General features: G+C 30.6%; 1 protein-coding gene across 4 annotated transcripts in view; it reads left to right on the forward strand.

Moving 5' to 3' along the window:
- LOC132941555 (uncharacterized) overlaps positions 1 to 17,243 on the forward strand; it is a 69,862-nt gene extending 52,619 nt beyond the window's left edge. For all 4 annotated transcript variants that reach the window (XM_061009655.1, XM_061009657.1, XM_061009656.1 and 1 more), the window contains 4 exons: positions 3,940 to 4,087; positions 8,268 to 8,410; positions 10,081 to 10,221; positions 14,395 to 17,243. In XM_061009655.1, the coding sequence (XP_060865638.1) occupies positions 3,940 to 4,087; positions 8,268 to 8,410; positions 10,081 to 10,221; positions 14,395 to 14,883 (921 nt within the window). In that variant the 3' untranslated portion in view covers positions 14,884 to 17,243. The remainder of the gene's footprint in view (positions 1 to 3,939; positions 4,088 to 8,267; positions 8,411 to 10,080; positions 10,222 to 14,394) is intronic.
- Positions 17,244 to 19,129: the final 1,886 nt, after the last annotated feature.

Raw genomic sequence — 19,129 nt, forward strand, 5'->3', positions numbered from 1 at the left:
AAAACAACGATCGGTTTTACAACTCTCCTACCCCACCACCAACCTACATACAAGCCAATTTTTTTTCATTCCTGGGGTCTATACGCGTAACTGACACGTATACACATGATTTCAGGTCGGTCTTTATAATATTATAATGCAGAGTATTGACAGACACGCATTCCTGATGAGCTACCTATTTGGCCGCCTAGCGAAAGTGAATTTGTTTTAGACCAACAAACTAACATTGGAAATTCGCTTAAACGGTTATCACGGTGTTGCCACCTTCTTCCTACCGTAAGAACGAATAGTAGTCGTGTTCATTAAGCTACGGGTGTGTGCATATATATATATAGCTCTCAGACCGTTATAACAGTTGGGATATCGCCACGTGACTTCCGAAATCGGCTGCCAAAGATAGAGAGAGAGAGAGCCAGAGAGGGGGTAGAGAAAATTACTTTACAGTTCAATCACTTAGTTAGTTTAAGCTTTCGAAAGCACAAGCGCTAGGGTTCCTCGTCTGACCATTATAAATAATCAGTGCTGTTTCATTCTCCTCTCTTCTCATGATATGGTCTAACTATCGTAATATAGTATATTATACATCTATTATAATAAGTCAGAAGCTATTTGTTAGGATTCTGATTTAGATGCAACAAAATGCTCGAATAAAAAAGTGTGCACCACGGTTTACTTTGGGTGGTTACTGGTTAGCTTACATACGTGGTTCTCATAAAAAAAAATAAGTATGTATCGGCGCAGCCGTGCAGTATGCACTTCTTAAACGGTAAACAATAATCTAAGCTTTAAAAAAAACTTGATCCATCGAAGTATTATACTTAATATAATATTACAGAAATCCAAATTAGAATAAATGCATATTATTAAGGGAAAAAGAAGTGTTGAGCATGCTCGCTGAATCAACCTGTATAACTACGTGTGCCCTGCTGCAGCTTTGCAGTTATTGTTTGTGTTAAACACCATTCAGTGATGTTCTACATAATATAATATAATAATATACCTTATTTAGGTTCTTAATTATTTGTAAATAATCAACCTTAAGTCGTTATCCTTTGAATAAATAATAAATGTAGGTACGCCAACTTTTAATGTAAACCGTGAAGTTGTTTATCAATATTTTACAATAATTAGGTGTACTGCAAAGTTCATTGTTTTACTAATATTTTTATTCGACGAACTTATCATCGTATATTGTGTATAAAATGTAAATCGGGGGACGAGGTGGCCGAGCGGTCTAACGCGACGGATTCGGCACAGCCGGTCCGAGTTCGATCCTCGACCACCGGGCGGCATTTTTCTCCGTGCAAGTCACGGTGTCCGGAGAACAAGTGCCGCCATCCCCCACCCGGGCATGGTAGATACCTACGGGTGCCCAATCAAAAATTCTGCCAAACCCAACACACACGTGTTCCTTCCCCTACCGACACTAACAACCCACAAACAAACCACTACAGCTAATGGCCATAGTTGCCGAAGCTTAAAAAAAAAAAAAAAATGTAAATGGTTAATCACTACCTGAACAGTAGTAAATACGTTGCAAATATTGTATTATTAATGCTGTTTATTATTTCGAGAGCGAACAATTAAAATAATAATTTGTTTATCGGTTTGAATTCGATTATTTTGTTTCGTTTTCATTATATTTATGACCATTAAAATCTTATTAACTTTTCACGGATATAAAATGTTTGCTGTTAATGGAAAAAGCTATTATCATTTACTACTTTATTTAGTGATTCCTAGTTTTATTGTTTTTAGGTGTCGCCATTTTCCAATTAAGTTTGTAATTATGTGTTCAAAGTGTTGACAAAAATACGACATAAGTATCTACGTTGTAAAACTCCACTTTTCTAATTGACAATAATGAATATTTTTATCGGCCATTATAATTCTCCGTCTCGACGAACACATGGTTTCCTCTAGCTTGAACACTCATTGTGGATTTCCCACGTTCCATCCGTAAACTACAACAGTGCTACTACCCATTGCTTTAAAATATAGAGACAATTAATAATAATAGTAAATGAACTTGTTTGTAAAGAACAAATTATAAAAAAAACTATGAATTATTTTTGACAAATATCCACACTAACAAACCATCACCGCTCAAAATCGTTTTCCGTATACAATGGTATTATATCATTGAATTAAAATTTTATACCATCCATTAAACAGTGACCCACTTGTAACCTACTGTACAGCGGATCGACATCCATTTACCCACCTATTTTAAATCAATATTATGTTTTTTGACTCTCGCAGAGAAATAAATGTCATTTATATTCAAACGATATTCACAATTCAATAAAATATGACGTAGTTATAACCTGTTACATTATTACATATTGACGCTGATCTAGTGTTGACACAGACTATATTTTCTCATTTAACGTTTTTTTTTTTTTAGTGATTTGATTTTGAACTAACCTTTTGCATGCTGTTTGTGGTAAACAACAATAATATTATTCTAAAAAAAGTACATCTCGTTTGCTATTGCAGCCTTGCGCTGTTTTATCGAATCGTAAGCCAGTAGGGAGTACTCAAGTACCTATAATATATTAATACATAGGTACTATATGGATAATAAGTTTTATATACTTTACTGTTTTAATGTCTACCTTCATCATTGATAACGTTACAATCGATATCGATGGACGATGATTATAATATAATGTATAGGTATACCGGAAATCGTATTGAAAATAATAATTGTATTTTGTTGCACCGTATAGTTCGTTGTGTAGTATACCTACCTAGTACCTACCTATAATATATTGGTAGACAGGTAACCTTTATTTTATTATGAAGTGTTATAAAAACACATTAAAACGTGTAGACTGTACGGGTGTCGTAACGTTTTTGTGGTGAGAAATAGCGTGGACGTCCAGTAAAAAGATGACTGCTCCATCGATGTTCGGTACATGTTTTGAGACGACGTCGTAAAATATCTTTGTCTTTGACCCCGGCACAGGTTAGGTCAATAAAAATTTAAAAATTGAATAAAATATCCAACATATTTGATTTCAGTTAGGCAGTTCAATAGCAAGGTCGTCCTTCTCTTATTCCTCCTCCTCCTCTTCCTTTGGTTACAGTATAATAATAATAATAAAATATAATAGTAGTATTATCATTATGATTGTGAGCATAATAAACATAATATAATATAATATGAATTATTGTTAATAACACCACCGTCGCGATGTTAAAACTTCGTTAATAATATTATACAGGTATAAAAACTTTTATTTTATAATAATTATTCTATGGACGGAATCCAATTTTCGTCGGCGACGAACGTTGAGCCGAGGAGAACTAGTCGGGATGATATTCGAATTTCCGTTCAAATCTCATTTCATCACACCGCTCACGGTCACATTAATAATACCCGTATTTAGTATTAATTATTATGAAAAATATCACATGTAGGTACACATGGGGACATCTTACGCTGATATTATATACGAAACGTTTCCGAGCGTTTTACGATTCAGGAAGTCATGGTAACGACATGGTCCTATATTATATTATACGATACGTATGTGACCAGAGAGGACAGTAGGTACCTATACCTACCCATCGTCAATACCCGAGAACCACGGTATATAGGAGCTGCTGCAGCTGCACGCGAGCCGGACCGCTAGAGGTTTATTTTCTTTGCGATCTTTGCGCAGGCAGCTAATATATAACACGTATTATACGCGTCTCTCGTCTTACCGCTGCTGAGCATTAGTCACTCGATTTCATATTATCACGACGATGTGACGGAAAGAGATATATAATAATCGTAATATATAAATATAAATTAACGAATAAGCCAAAAACATGCCCGGGTCGTTGTGTTTGGTAAATGTCACGTCGTCCATTATTATACACAATAATCGCTTGAATATTTTGAAACGCGTGCAATTTAACCGTGCTCATTTAATTTTAATTGTTTAGGAGATCCCTGGTCAGACGTCCAAAAATCGACCGCAAAATCAACCAGGCGTGGTGTTGTATTCGTCGTCGGGAAGTGACCACAGTCTCGGAAGAGAGAGGTCGCCGACCATTAGCAGCTACCCAAAAGGATCTCCTTCACTGTGGACAGGTGAGTGACGTTAAATGTGTTTTTAAAAATCCGTATCAGAATTTTATTTATACAGTATTAAGCTTATAATATTATAATGTCTATACGTCCTGATACACTCATTTAAAAGTGTAAAAGTTTATGTTTATAAACTATACATATGGTTATTACTTAGTATAATATGGCCATATAGAGTAGGTATACTGATAGTATGGGAATATATTTTAAGTGTTATTTACATTTTTCCATACAATGAAACTATATATACCTGTCTATATAATTCAGCTGGTATCTATATTGTTTTTATAGCTGCAGTATAACGTGTTTAATTTTCATCATTTATTAGCTATTTACAATTCATAATATTTCAAGTAATGTTCAAACTATTAATAATTAATATGATATCGAATTAAGTATAGGTAAATATATTTTAATTATTAAGTCATTAAAACTTAAATTATTATTTATTATATAGGTAGGTAGGTATTATTATTTTTTAATAAAACTGAAATATATGCGCGATAGTTGTATTGGATTATAAATTAATATTCAAGTTTAAATAGTAGGTAATGCTTAATCTAGAGCGGTGCAGCACGTTTGGGCATTTTTACCTGTTTAGTACCTATTCAAAATCCACACAACGTTGGGCACTCTATATCCCTAAAAAGATACCACGTTTGGGTACTAAAATGTAAAATGTATATACCTTTATGTATATCAAAATAATATAGGTAACAAGTTTTATAAAGTGTAAGTTACTATTTATTTTGTAAAATAATCAAAATAATAATGTAGCTACATAGTGTTATAAAATACGTAAGTCATTTATACTCGTGTTAAATAAAAATAGTAATATTATATTAATCAAAATAATGAAAGTAACAAGTTTTATATAAAAAAAAAAAAAAATAATATAATATTTATATTTTATTTCCTTGATAACGAATTCCCATAATTTTTAAGTATTCAGTTAGTGTTATGTCTCCTTTGTCATAAGCATTCCAATTATCAATCAAAAATTTCCTTTTAAGTTCAGCCTCTTTTCTAGTGTCATTGAATTGATTTTTTTTTATATAGAATATTTACTTTAGCACTACACACTCGACAAGCGACTACGGACTGATTGTCTGATATGGAATTATGGTGAAATAAATATGGATAGGTACATATTGCATTTTGTTACACTATTAATACAACTTTGGAAATTACAGATAAATAGATTTTCGATATTTTCGATACCGTCTGTGATTACGCATTTTATCGCTTTCTACTGTAATATTTATTATCGTAGGAAGTCCCGAATGTGGTTATTATTATTGTGCTCGTGTAATGTACTACGGTAGTGACTACCGCTCCGCTTTTTTTTTACTTAGCTTCGCGCCACTACCGTCGCGCTGGATTAAAGATACATACATATATACAGTATATACTTACCTATATATGTCACCTATATTATATTGATATATATGTATATTTGTATTTATATATTATGCATGTATGTACATATTTTATATACTTTTTAAACAAAGGTATATACATTTTACATTTTAGTTCCCAAACGTGGTATATTTTTAGGGATATAGAGTGCCCAAACGTCTCGCAATTTAGGATAAGATGCCCAAACGTGTTGTAGCCATCTAGAGTATGTCAGCGCAATAGTTTTTCTTTTTCAGGCTAACGGGCAACGAGCAATATAGATAAACCACATTCATATAAAATCGTTTTTACGATAAGTTATCTATTAGAAAAATTATGGGGTATAATATTTTTGATGGTTTGACATATTATAGTTTTAATATTTTATTATTATTTAACATTTGACTTCATATTTGAAAAAAAATATGTAAATTTAAATATGTATTAAACTGTTTTGAAACAATATTTAAACAAATTGATATGTCATATCTTCAAAAATATTATTTTCTATAATTTTTGCAATGTGTGGTTTTACTCTAAGATTACTCAAAACCATGAAAAAAAATATTATTTTGCATGAATGAGTTTTGCCAATGTTGAGCGTGGTTCAGGCTGATAAAACAAATAGTGCAGCATATCCTCTTAAGAGCACGTCGCACCCGCATTATGTGTTGTATCCGTCTTACAAATGTACAACACAGCAAAAACTGTTTAGCGCGGGAAAGAACCGAAAAAGCTAGTCATAACTAAGAAACGAAATTTTCGTCCCATAAAAAGAAAAACTTTGGCTGTGCAATTTCGTTTTTATTTTTTGATATCACTTATACGAACAAAGTTTTAACTGTTTCAAAATTCATTATTATTTGTGTTTTTCAAACTTTAATAACTCTTTTTGAAGTTACGATATCCGAAAAATAAAAATGATATTGCACAGCCAAAGTTCTTCTTTTTATGTGGTGAAAATTTCGTTTCTTAGTTATGACTGTAACCTTCTCGGTTCTTTCCCTTACTAAAACAGTTTTTGTTATGCCATACGTGTGTAATACGTACAACATAGCATATTTGTGTTCCATAGTTCCAATTTAGTATGGTAACCTTTACCAGTAGAGTGAACTGATCTATTATCAAACTCAAAGGTAAGAACATTGCTTATATGTTTACATGAATTACGATCGCGATATATTAACTTTTTAAATTGTAATATTTTAAGTACTCTTAACTTGCTTGATAATTAAAATACCAATAAAAACCTCATATGAAACATAGATAGTTATATGTTCTTATACCTTTAAGTTTAATAACAGGTCAATTCACTCTATTGTTAAAGGTTACCATACTAAATCGGAACTGTAGAACACAAAATTGCTATTTTGTACGTTTGTAAGACGGAGACATTACACTCGGGGGTGTTACCAGTGGAGTAATTTGGTCATGCTTGTGGAGGGAGGGTATCAAAACATTTCCCTCCTCCCCACAAAAAAAATTTTGGTTTATATCATAAAAATCTCTCAGTCCAACCATTGTCATCTGTAATGTGTAAAATTTAAGTAGGTATGTACATAATACATATTAAAATAAATAATTAAATACTATTTAATAAACCTTTGAAATTTACTTTTTTTTAGTAGATTCATGGAATAATAAACGTAGACGTTAATAATACTCAAAATTACAAACTTCAAAAGGTTACAACTTTGAAACCAAGTCCCATTGACATAGTGAGGATTTCTGATTGTATTAACTCGTTGAAACATACATAATATTACATATAGGTTTCCCAAAATCGCCTGTGAGCTATGCCGTTGTTATGCCGTACCTATTTCAATAATATTATATTTAGTGATTAGTGTTTATACTTTATCACAAAGTAATAGTATATCTTAGTTATGTACAGCTCCATAGGGAATCCGGGTTTTTATGTGTTGTTTGATGTTTCTATAAAAGATACTTTATTAGTAAGTATCTATAAATATTATTATTTATAGTAAAATAAGAACTTAAATATGGTTTGCCAGTTTCAAAAAAAGTCACGGGGATAAGACACTCAAATCCCCCCCCCCCCATATCCCGTAATTACGACACTGGGTGTGGCGTTCTCTCAAGTTATAACATATGATAACCTTATTATTATTATTATTATTATTATATATTACTGGGTATCCTATTAACATAATCTATAAATATATTGAAATTAAAAATAGCAGATTTAACCTAGTATATGATTATAATAATATATGCAAAAGTCCAGCAAAATATTATGTCAGTTATAAAAATTCAGTATACTTTATGAATTGAATTTCGATAGTCGACGGTATTATATTATACTGAATTTAAATATTGACAATACTATAGCAATTATTATTAAGTTGAATGTTATATTTACAAACACATGCAATTTTATTTCATGCTCATTTCTATGAAATTCATGTTATAAGTTAAAAATAAATCAATCAAAGACCAAAGTTTATTGTATCGTCGTTGGTTGTGAACACTATTATTATTGTCACTTGTTATACTACGGACTGCCACGTGTGGTTTAGATTGAGTGTAAACTAAAAACTTGCTCACTTTCATACCAACACAGACCGCGTTCTACGAATAGCTCAATAGAAAACAAATTACTTTTCTAGAACTAAATAAATAATGAACTTTTCAGTAAAAAAAAATAATCATATTATTAGTTCACGTTGACGATGTTATTATTTATTAATGTGAAATAATAACTCAGCAGTCGAGTGCGCTCGTCCATTTAAAATCGATTGATTGAATTTTTTTTATCTGACAGGCACTTGCAGCCCATTAGGTGGTTCGCAATTTTCGTTGGCCACTCAAAACACGTGCTGTTGTCAGCATGTGGTTAACAACTGCAAAATGATGATAGAAAACAACAATAATATGTGGCAACAAAATTCGTTCAAACACAATAGGGTAAGAATTTATATTATAAGGTATTCACATAAATACATTAACATAATATTATAGTGACGTGTTTTTAATTATTTGCAAAACATCTAAAAAGATTTGGAGAGAATTGTACAACAAACGGATGGGGAAGTAAAATAAGAGGTCAACACGTGCATTTTTATCTCTTTTTTATTTATTTATACAAGCTAACGCCATTCGGCTTTTCTATAATAATTCCAACATCGCTGCATGAGAAGGTGTGTTATTGGAAAAACGGTGTTCTCCCGGTTATCCACTAACATTGTATCTCTATGTCTAGGGGATCAAAATATAAGTTACCGTTAAAGCCTAGATTAACTAATTATTTCTAGAATTTACTATATTTTGAACTTAGTAAAAGCTAAAAATATAATTTTACTTGAGCTTTTACTAAAAACATTTTTTACATCCCAGGATATATAGGTACAATTAATGTTGTGTTACCTAGTAAAAGCAACTTATTAATACACGATAGAAAACTAATATAATTTTTGAAAAAGTTTGAATTGTTATTCCAAGTAAAAATAGTAAATTATATATAAAAACAATAATAATTTAACTAAGGAGTAGGTATACTTATGTTAAATTAATTACCTATAAATTTGAAAATTAAGGTAGGTACATAATACGATTGCGCACTAAAAAGTATTGAGGTTATCCTTTTTACATACCGTCAATACAAAACACCGATTGTGAACTTGAGAAAAGTAGGTTTATTTATTCAAATTATGATTTTTTTACTATAAATTATTTAGGGGATAATTTTATTGGAAATGTTGATGTACCCAATTCAAAATTTAAACGAGTATTTTCTCAGTTATTAAAATATTGTTTATATTAAGGATAATAGTCTTTAAAAATGGTTTTGCAAAAATATAAAGTATATGTACCTAATATTATTTATTAGATCTAGTATTTATTATAATCTGGTCATTTTTACAAATCATAATAGATTAATATTAATAACTCAAATGTTAAAATCACAATGGCGTCCATGGCCGCCACATGTATCAAACCCATTATCATGGAACTATTATACATAATATACATGTACACAAAGTTATTTAATTCAAAAATTACTCGTTTAAAGTTTGTTATCTGTTGATAGGTACGACGAAATTTTAAGAAAAATTATCTGATAAATAATTTACAGTAGAAAAGGGAGGTTCTCATTTGAAAAACAGAAGATTGTATCTCCACATGACACTTGTTATAAGTAGTACAAAAGAATCTCAAGAATTTTAAAATATGCGGTTCCTAAGTAGATTTAAAATCCCACAAATAAGATTTTGAATAACTGAATTATTGAAGATGAAAAAGGGGGTGATTATATGCTCAGTGAATCCCCTACATGTAAGCCGTAAGGATATTGTTTTATTTTTACAGCCTAAATCAAATAATTTTATTGATTTGTTTGGAGCGGTACGATTACGAAATAAATTCCACGCACTAATAATAACTGTGTAATAATATTAAAAAAAACTAATCATTATTGATATCCATATACTTACCCAATACTTGGGAACTCAGTGTTTATATTATTCTACTGCATTCTCATTTATTGATACATTTTTTCTTCAGTTTTAATAATAACAATTATACTACTTATATAACTTATCTAATCATTACTTAATGTATTTGTTACTTTTTCGCAGGGCAATAATGGGGGGCCAAAAAATTCAAACGGGGAACCATACGAAGACAGTGATGGTCTAACGTGGAGGAGGTTGCACATGAGCAGAGCAAAACTCAAAGCTACAGCTACCACATCTGAACTCTTATCCGGATTTGCTATGGTAATCATGGTTTATACTTTTGTAGAATTGTTTATCGGCATTGTTGACTTATTTACATTTTTAATACAACACTTGCTTAATACATTCGTTACCCATGAACATAAAATATTATTACTTCTGGTGGGGAGTTCATTTTTTATATCATAGAAAACTCTATAATATTCTGGCTAATAAAAAAGTATTGTATGAGCATTATATCGTATTTAGTGATGAGCGCTCGATAAATTTACCATTCATAAAATTGAGTGATCCCTAGCTCATGTTAATTGTTCCCGTGCTCATAATAATAACATTATAGGTATAATAGGAATAGGTATATAGATATAATATATGTACTGTACGGTATTCAAATATGTTAATATTCTTGACTCTAACGCTATAAAAGTCTTTAAATATACTACAATATTTTCTGTTTGACTGTTTAAAGTAGGTACCTACCACTATAACACAAAAAAAATTGTAGGTAAATAAAATTAACTAACATTTTTTTGACAATAAGATTCCCATTACTAATCATTAGGATTTGGATTTTATAGTACATTTTACCTATTGAAATATAACACTGTTATATGGTAGGTATTACCTAAAAAATTATTTGAACACTTTATATTCTGGGCGGAGTTATGAATATATTGATTTTAAAATATGTTTTTTTTTTATTTTTGTGTCTTAAGACAATTTTATAGTTGACAAAATGAAAATAATTGATTTTCTTCTTAGATTTGTAATTTCTGGTATCAAATTAGATCTAATTTGTTCTTTGGGGGAGTAGTTAAAACTTAAATGTAAACATTTTCAAAATAATTGGGAATCACAAAAAAATAAAAACGAAAATTGTTTAATATTATTATTAATATAATTATTTGGTAGCAATGGTAGGTAACCTTGGTTACCAATAAATGTTATACCGTCTTTACTCAGAATCGTTTTTCATAGCATTCATTGATTTATCATTTAGTTCAAATTCAATACATCCATTACACTGCAGGACTTACTCAATGACGATAGGCACACTTGACACAAATACTGTATGGTGGAGCAAATACCTACTTATGAGTTATGAGTACTTGACGGCATTTTTTTTATGTTTTATCTTGTATTAAAAATTAAAATTAATTTATATTTATTATATAATATTATAAAAAATAATAAAAACTTAAATGATCTTGAATCGATGGAATGCGAGTAAATTTTAGTAATTTTTATCTGTGCATGACGCATCGACACAATTTTTTTCTACAATTTTTCATTCGTATTACGATATTTATGAAAAACACAAATTAAGTAGATTTTAACGCATATTAGTAAAATAGCAATGCAACACCACCGGGAAAATGACACGAAAAATTTAAAACTATTTAATAAAATATTTTATACTTGAAATCTTTAATGCATCAAACAAAATATGTATAGCTTATACTCTGCTATTTGTATCTGTAATCTATACAAATTAGCAAATTATATAGTATCCGAGCCCATCTAACAATATTATACGTATATTGTATATAATATATACAGCTAGTACACACAGAGTAACGGAGTGATCCATTTAGCGTAAGACACTCAAAACAGTAAACACTAACGTTTTCCAAATATTTCTTTTGCATAACATTTTAAGTCGTTACAAAACAATATTTTTAGAAAAAAATTATATGTTTGTAGCAGATTTGAGATTATTATTCAGAGTATTTCGATAGCGGTTAGGTAACATAACGATTGTTACAATAGAAATTAAATTTTGAACGAGTGGTTTATTAGTTATAGCTTTAAAATAATACTCATTAACTATACTCGTCCAAAATTCGATTTTTATACATCGAAATACCTATTTCAAAATAAAATAATTTAAAATATGATAATGATAAAAAATTGCAAACAATATTGTTTTTAGAAGAATGTTGTTCTTTAACAATTTCGAATTAAGTAAAAAAATATTTTCAAAAACGTTAACATTTTTTCGATATTAAGAGTGTTGTACGTTAAATGGATCACCTGGTTATATAATTAATTTAACTGTCTAAACTTATTTTTGCATTTTTTTTTTTGTTTTGCTAATTTCTTACAATGTTTAAATTTCTAGTTGACACGTTATTTTTTACAAATAATTAGATTTTGTTGTTAATAATTAGGTGTGTAGAAAATACAAATACTCAAAAGTTAAAATTATATAAAAACATTATTTTGTTCAAAAGCAACTAAAACCGACGTCGGAAATGTGTACAATACCATTAAATGGATCAAACCCGTATGTCAGTAGTATATTTATAGGTAGTATATACCTAGTAGCGCTTTGCAAAACAAAATAATAACAACAACAAACTTAAAAACGGGAACATTCAACATATTTAGGTACTCGTTTATAATATTTTCTATTATAAATTAATTTTTTTTTACCAGAACTCCCTAAATTAGAAAATTACGTACCTACGTAACTACATAATATTGTAAATGTGTACTTATCTATCTGTAATGTATTCCTGCAAGTGGACGTATTGCCTGATACGTATGCCAATACCAACACGCACTGTTCGAGTTCATTTGCGTCTCATTTAATGATACTCGAGTAAATGTGGAACACACCCTTCATTCGTATATTATACCTATTGTTTTACAAAATGCTCATTTAGTCATGAATGCGAAGTTTCGTTTTGTTTTATTTTTCACTATACGAACAAACGCACAATATAATAATATGTTTCAACCCTCGAACACTGCTGCTGCCGCTATGATAATATTATATAAACTCGAATGGAACAAACAAAATAATTATCGGTTTAAAACAAATATACGAACAACTCATTTAGGTACGCAGTATACATGCGTAGGTGCGCCAAGTGTTGTCGGATAAATTTGGGTTGAATAATAATTTAAAAACAACACATTTTATATGACATATTTATATTTGTTATACTTATGGAGTGAAACAATCATCTTTCTCTGACAATCGGACGAGATTCATCATTGTTTTGACCGTAGTTCGGTTTTAATATTTTTAATATTATGTTTACCTTTGCGTGTCTGCTTGTGTGCTTTTCGAACACACGTGTTAAACCGATGATAAAGAAAAAATAGGTTTTGTATAATTTAAAATTTAAAATTTAAAAGGTTTTGGTTTGTTTGAATTTTAAATCATCGGGTCACTACTATATTTTGTGAGATATTTACAGCAAACTGTTAAGCAGATGCATTTTTTTTTAAAAATTATTTTAAACAAATAATTTCGATTGAATTATGCAAAAATTATAGACGAACTCTAATCTGATCAATCGCAACTTATAACCATTATCACTTATTTATCTTATAATCTCTTCAGTTACTTATAATGTTAAAAAAAAACAACCAGCGATTTACAGTAAAATAATAGAATAATGTTTTCCTTGAAAAACAAATGTTTATATTTACTTACATGACCACATATAAGTATTGAGTAGAGTATTAATTATATAGGTAATCCTTAAACAGTTAAATGCTATAATAATAATAAAAATATGTTATTTATACGTGTGTTTAAAAATTCCAAACATCAACATTTAAATAAATTAATTAGTTAAGCGTAAAACTGCGGGGCGAGAATAATGATGGTTGAAAAATGTATAGTTTATACCTACTATATTTAATCATTACCAATCCCAAATAGTTAGTTGTTATAAATTATAATAGCCTATAGCTTATAACAGTATAGCAGTAATAATAACGCAGTACCTATCTAATACGATTTAAATTATACATAAGGACATTTTTATTTGTTGTTTTAATTTTAGGAATGCAATTCTTTAAAACTTTCCTTTTATTTTTTACATTTTGATGGGAAAATATCAAATGCTATGATTTTTACGGGATTTATGTCCCCCGTGGTTGTAATTTGTACAAACGACAACATTGTGCCGTGAAAAAATTATATTTTTATTATAATTTTTTCTTTATAAAATAATATAATATAATAGGTATATTACTGCTATAAATATTATCTCTTGGTAGTAGGTTAATTATTATAAGACCACAGCAAAATTGTATTTAAAGTTTTAAAAATACTGACTCGATTTAAGATCAGTGACCACCCCCACGGGTCTGTATCAAATAATTCTGCACTTGGATCCTCTACTTAATTTTTTTCGATCGAGCACTGAATATTTTATAATGCACCTACCTATATCCTTTCGTTGCACGCTACAGGTGGCGATGGTGGAGCTGCAGATCAACGAACCGACCATGGTGCCTGAATGGCTGTTCATCATGTTCGCGGTGTGCACCACCGTGCTGGTGGCCGTGCACATATTCGCGTTGATGATCAGCACGTACCTGTTGCCCAACGTGGACGCCATCAGCAAGCTGCAGAGCACCAAGCTGATCCAGGAGTCACCGCACGAGCGCATGCGCGGCTTCGTCGAGCTGGCCTGGGCGTTCTCCACCGTGCTCGGACTGTTCCTGTTCCTGGTCGAGGTGGCCATACTGTGCTGGGTCAAGTTCTGGGACCACTCGTTCCGGGCCGCCATGGCCGCCACCATAATCGTCATACCGGTGCTGGTAATATTTGTGTTCTTCGTGTTCCACTTCTACCGGAACCTGGTCGTGTACAAATGTGAGTCCACCGTGTCCGACATCAAGGAACTGGAGGCCATGAAGAAGAAACTGGACGTGGCCGGTACCACCAAAGTCGTCTGACCCGCGCGGTGGCCGATCGGTAGTCTTACGTAATGTTACTATTGTTAATCCAGGGCTCGTATAAGTTCGTGTACAAACAACGAAAAGAACGCGCACAAATAATATAAGCTGCGTGCACTTTTGCACTAAAAAGTTCCAGAATATATGCATTTATATTCACTTAAAATAAAACACTATGATATGCACTTAAATATTAATAAGAGTGATAAAAAAAAAACCTAAAGCAAATTCTGACATAACAAGAAATGTACAATTCTTATTTGAATCGTTAACATTATTGTCTTTCCGTAAACTAATAATACTCATATACAGTAGTCATACAAGGATAAAAATAAACCTAATCGAATCTAAATTAAATTTATACGAAATAATATTATGTGCTAATAACTCCTGAAAAAAATTTACTTTATCAAAAATCACTCTAAGTATACATAAGTAATAAGTATACATGTTTTCCTATATTATGTAGCAAAAAAAAAAACACGTAAATACATGAACATAATATACGAGCCTTGATATAATAATAATCTAATAGTAATTTATTATATCGTCGTCAAATTATTATAATATTATAATCGTTATTATTATTACTATCACCATTATTATTATTATTATACACATCATTCCGCGCAATATATAATATAATATTATATTATTTATATTTATATATTACAAACGAAATATCGTAGCTATATTATTGTTATATGTTATAAATTATAATACACGCGCACGTCCAGTCGATAAAATGTACCTAGATTTTTATGTTATATAAATTATAATGATCGTCGACAATGAAGCAATACCTGGCAAGTCAAATAATGATTTATTTGGATGTATTCCGTTTAATAATTATATCGCACCTAAATAGCTCAAAATTAAAATTAAAACTCAAAATTAACTCTATTTTAGTATCGGTTTTCAATGTTTGACAGAAATATTAATAGTCTAGTGATAATTATGACTTGTAGTAAGTACTATCATAATAGTATTCTACTTATTTTTTTCCCTATTCACTTCAATGTATTTCCTGAAAAATTGGCGTTTTTACTCCCGAGGTATTGCTTCTTCGCCTTTCTCCTATGTGGGGATAAGTCCACGGCTTATATAGTGCCGGTCATATATTTTTGCTAATGCATTTACTTGAAAAAATCAATATAGTACGCTTATCACCTGTAGAGGCGGTTACGTCTTAAAAGAAAATCAAGAAAAGTTACTTTAAAAAATACACCCACCCCCGCAGTTGTGTTATGTTATAATACCCATTACCCATGTTATGTATTTATACGTACAACTGTACAAGATAATACACGTTACCACGTGTCGTGAAGGAGAGTTAATTATATCTAACTTTTTGCTCACGTTCGCTCGTCATATTCTTACATAATACACTTCTAAATACCGGACACTTTGAGTCGCTCAAATTGTGTCTACTATCCAGAGGGTTCAGCGTGGAGTTTTGTAGAAAGTTTGTATTTAATTCTTTTTCTTAGGTAAATCAGCCACTAAGACTATTCCACCTACAACTATACGTTGCTTCCTGCAGTTTTCCCGATATCCGATGTTTGTACCTTTCAAGTTTCAATCTAACGCTCCTAAATCTTTCCCCATTACATCCACACATAATCATGTGTGGTCTTCCAATCGATATTTTTCCAGTTGGAATTTTTTCAAGCATTATTTTATGATACGTATATGAGTCGATTTTCACTATACGCCAAGCGTGCCCAGCCCATTGGTAATCTTTTGTTCCTTATCGTTTCGAGTGTATTCGGTTCATGAAAGAGTTTTTTCTAATTCATCATTTTTCCTTATTCTCTACTCATCACTTAGCGTGTCCTCTACGTCCTTTACAGGTTCATAAATCTTCCGTAGTATTTTTCTTTCCAAAACTGAGAGTTTTCTTTCGTCATTTTTTCTTAACGACTGTGTATCTGCAGCTCCATAAGTAATTACAGGACGCATTGATGTAATGTATGAATGTTACAACATATGTATTTAACTGTAATTTGTAATACATTATTCTGACCTACCCACTTTCAAATTTAAAAACGTACAGACCGTTGGATAGCGGTATTTACTGCGAGTATCACATGGTAGCTCGAAAATTTGACTGGTTACCTAACAAAAGGTTGTACGACAATTTATTATTGTTTTTTGAAATAGTTTGATATCAAATAGTATTATATAATTATATAGTTAAATATTATTATTAATGATATTATATTCTAACTGTAAGAATGTATTTTTTTTTTATTTTTTTTTTCAGAAAATGTATCCAAATAATTTTTTATCACTATCGATTTTTGTGTCACTTTATAAACAATATAATATTTGGATTACAGCTAAATTTGAAAATTTTTCTCGTTCCATCAAAAACATACACTCTTTCTATACCAAGTATTATTATTTCTAATATAATATTGGTACCTACCTACTATATAACCTTATGTCCTTATCACGAGACGCAGACGGGATATTGGCAAAATATAAAAGCGACTATATCAACCTGATGAGTTTGGATAAACTATTCTGTTTAGAAAGTTCCTACGATTTTTATATAAGCTAATAAACATTAATGTTATGTCTAAATAAATAAATTAAATTAAACCTAACCATATTAAAACGCATGCTGCAATGACCGGAAAAAATCACTCAAAATAAAAAGAAAAAAAGTGGATTCTATAAACGGACGGATCTCTAATTATTTTTTAATGAATTATAGGTAACATTAAACATTAAAGTTGTTTGATTCTGAGTTCGAGTGCAACAAGCAGACAGCTCTTTTTATTTCAATAATTTAATACAATAAAACGTTTTCATACTTAAATATAATTAGTCTTAATTAAATTCAAATTTTGTTTTTATAGTTAACGTCTTATAAAACTTTAATAAAAATAATATATTGAAAATGGCGAAACAACTAGTCGATTTCAAGAAGTTATCAACTTTAAGAATTTAATTTCAGTAGTTGGGAAACAAAATTACGAGGTCTTGTCTTTATACATTAACATTAATTGTTATCACGTACAAAAATAAATGATATTAACAGATTCTGTATTGGGAATTTCTTACAAAATGTAAACAATTTTTATATTAATTCTCCTATGAAATTTATGAAAATGTAGTAGTCTCGTTTTCGCAACAGTTTTTTTTAATCAGAGGTTCTATATTAACACGTACGCTGGGAATACATTTTGCATACACATACCCCTGGTAAAAATTGCGTATTCTTACGTGTTATCGTAGGCATTAAAATAGAATAATTGTGAACACAAATTTCACATACATGTACAGTAATATTGTTATACGCGCTGACCAACGTTGACGAAAAATAATGATTGAAACTTAACGCTGGCCAAAATAAAACTAATAGAAAACAAATAATAGCGACCGTGTAGGTACAAAATCGTATACCCAAATCGACGACGACATATACTATACAGGTGATGTAGAGCAGTGATAAATTTTTTGCGGCGCATGTAATTTTTTTGCACTAGTTTTTGTAAAAGTAGAATATATTTATCACCTGTTATTTTATGACGATCGTAAAAACAGCTTTGGGTGGGCACACTCCCCCAGTGCGCTACCCCTGGCTATGGCACCGCATATGACCGTATAATACCTAATAATAAACTTCGGAGATGAATATGACAGCGATCGTCTCCGGAAAAGGCGTATTTTCGCCGTTAAAAATTAATCGAAAGACGCGAAACGCATAGACACTGCCGCCGTAAGTCACACTACGCCGTAACCCTAAGATTTGGGCAAAATCGATTTATTTGGCGTCTATCGACAAATATATTTTTAATTCTCTACCGATTTTCGTAATAAGATCACGGGTTTTCTCGTTAGAACCGTATGCAAATTGATTTGACAAGGAGGACTTTGTCGTCGTATCGATATGTACCACGGTTTTAGATAGAATCACGTCTAACCTAACGCTACTATCTTATATTCTGTAGTAATTAGTATTCCACACCCACATTCCCTGTACGTAACGTACAACAAAAAAGTTTCTTATCAAATTAGTACCTAGTTTATTTACATTTTCAATCATGAAGTATTGATTTCATATACTATTATAGTATTATTAATTGCCTATATACCTGTATAAATATTAAATACATATTTTGAATTAATCTTATATTAAAAAGTCTCTACATGTTATTACGACTTATTCAAATATCTAATAACTCTGGAACACATATTTATCACATTTGGGAACACTCGTCGATATACCGCAGTC

The sequence above is a fragment of the Metopolophium dirhodum genome, chromosome 3, assembly GCF_019925205.1.
Source record: "Metopolophium dirhodum isolate CAU chromosome 3, ASM1992520v1, whole genome shotgun sequence".
Taxonomy (NCBI): domain Eukaryota; kingdom Metazoa; phylum Arthropoda; class Insecta; order Hemiptera; family Aphididae; genus Metopolophium; species Metopolophium dirhodum.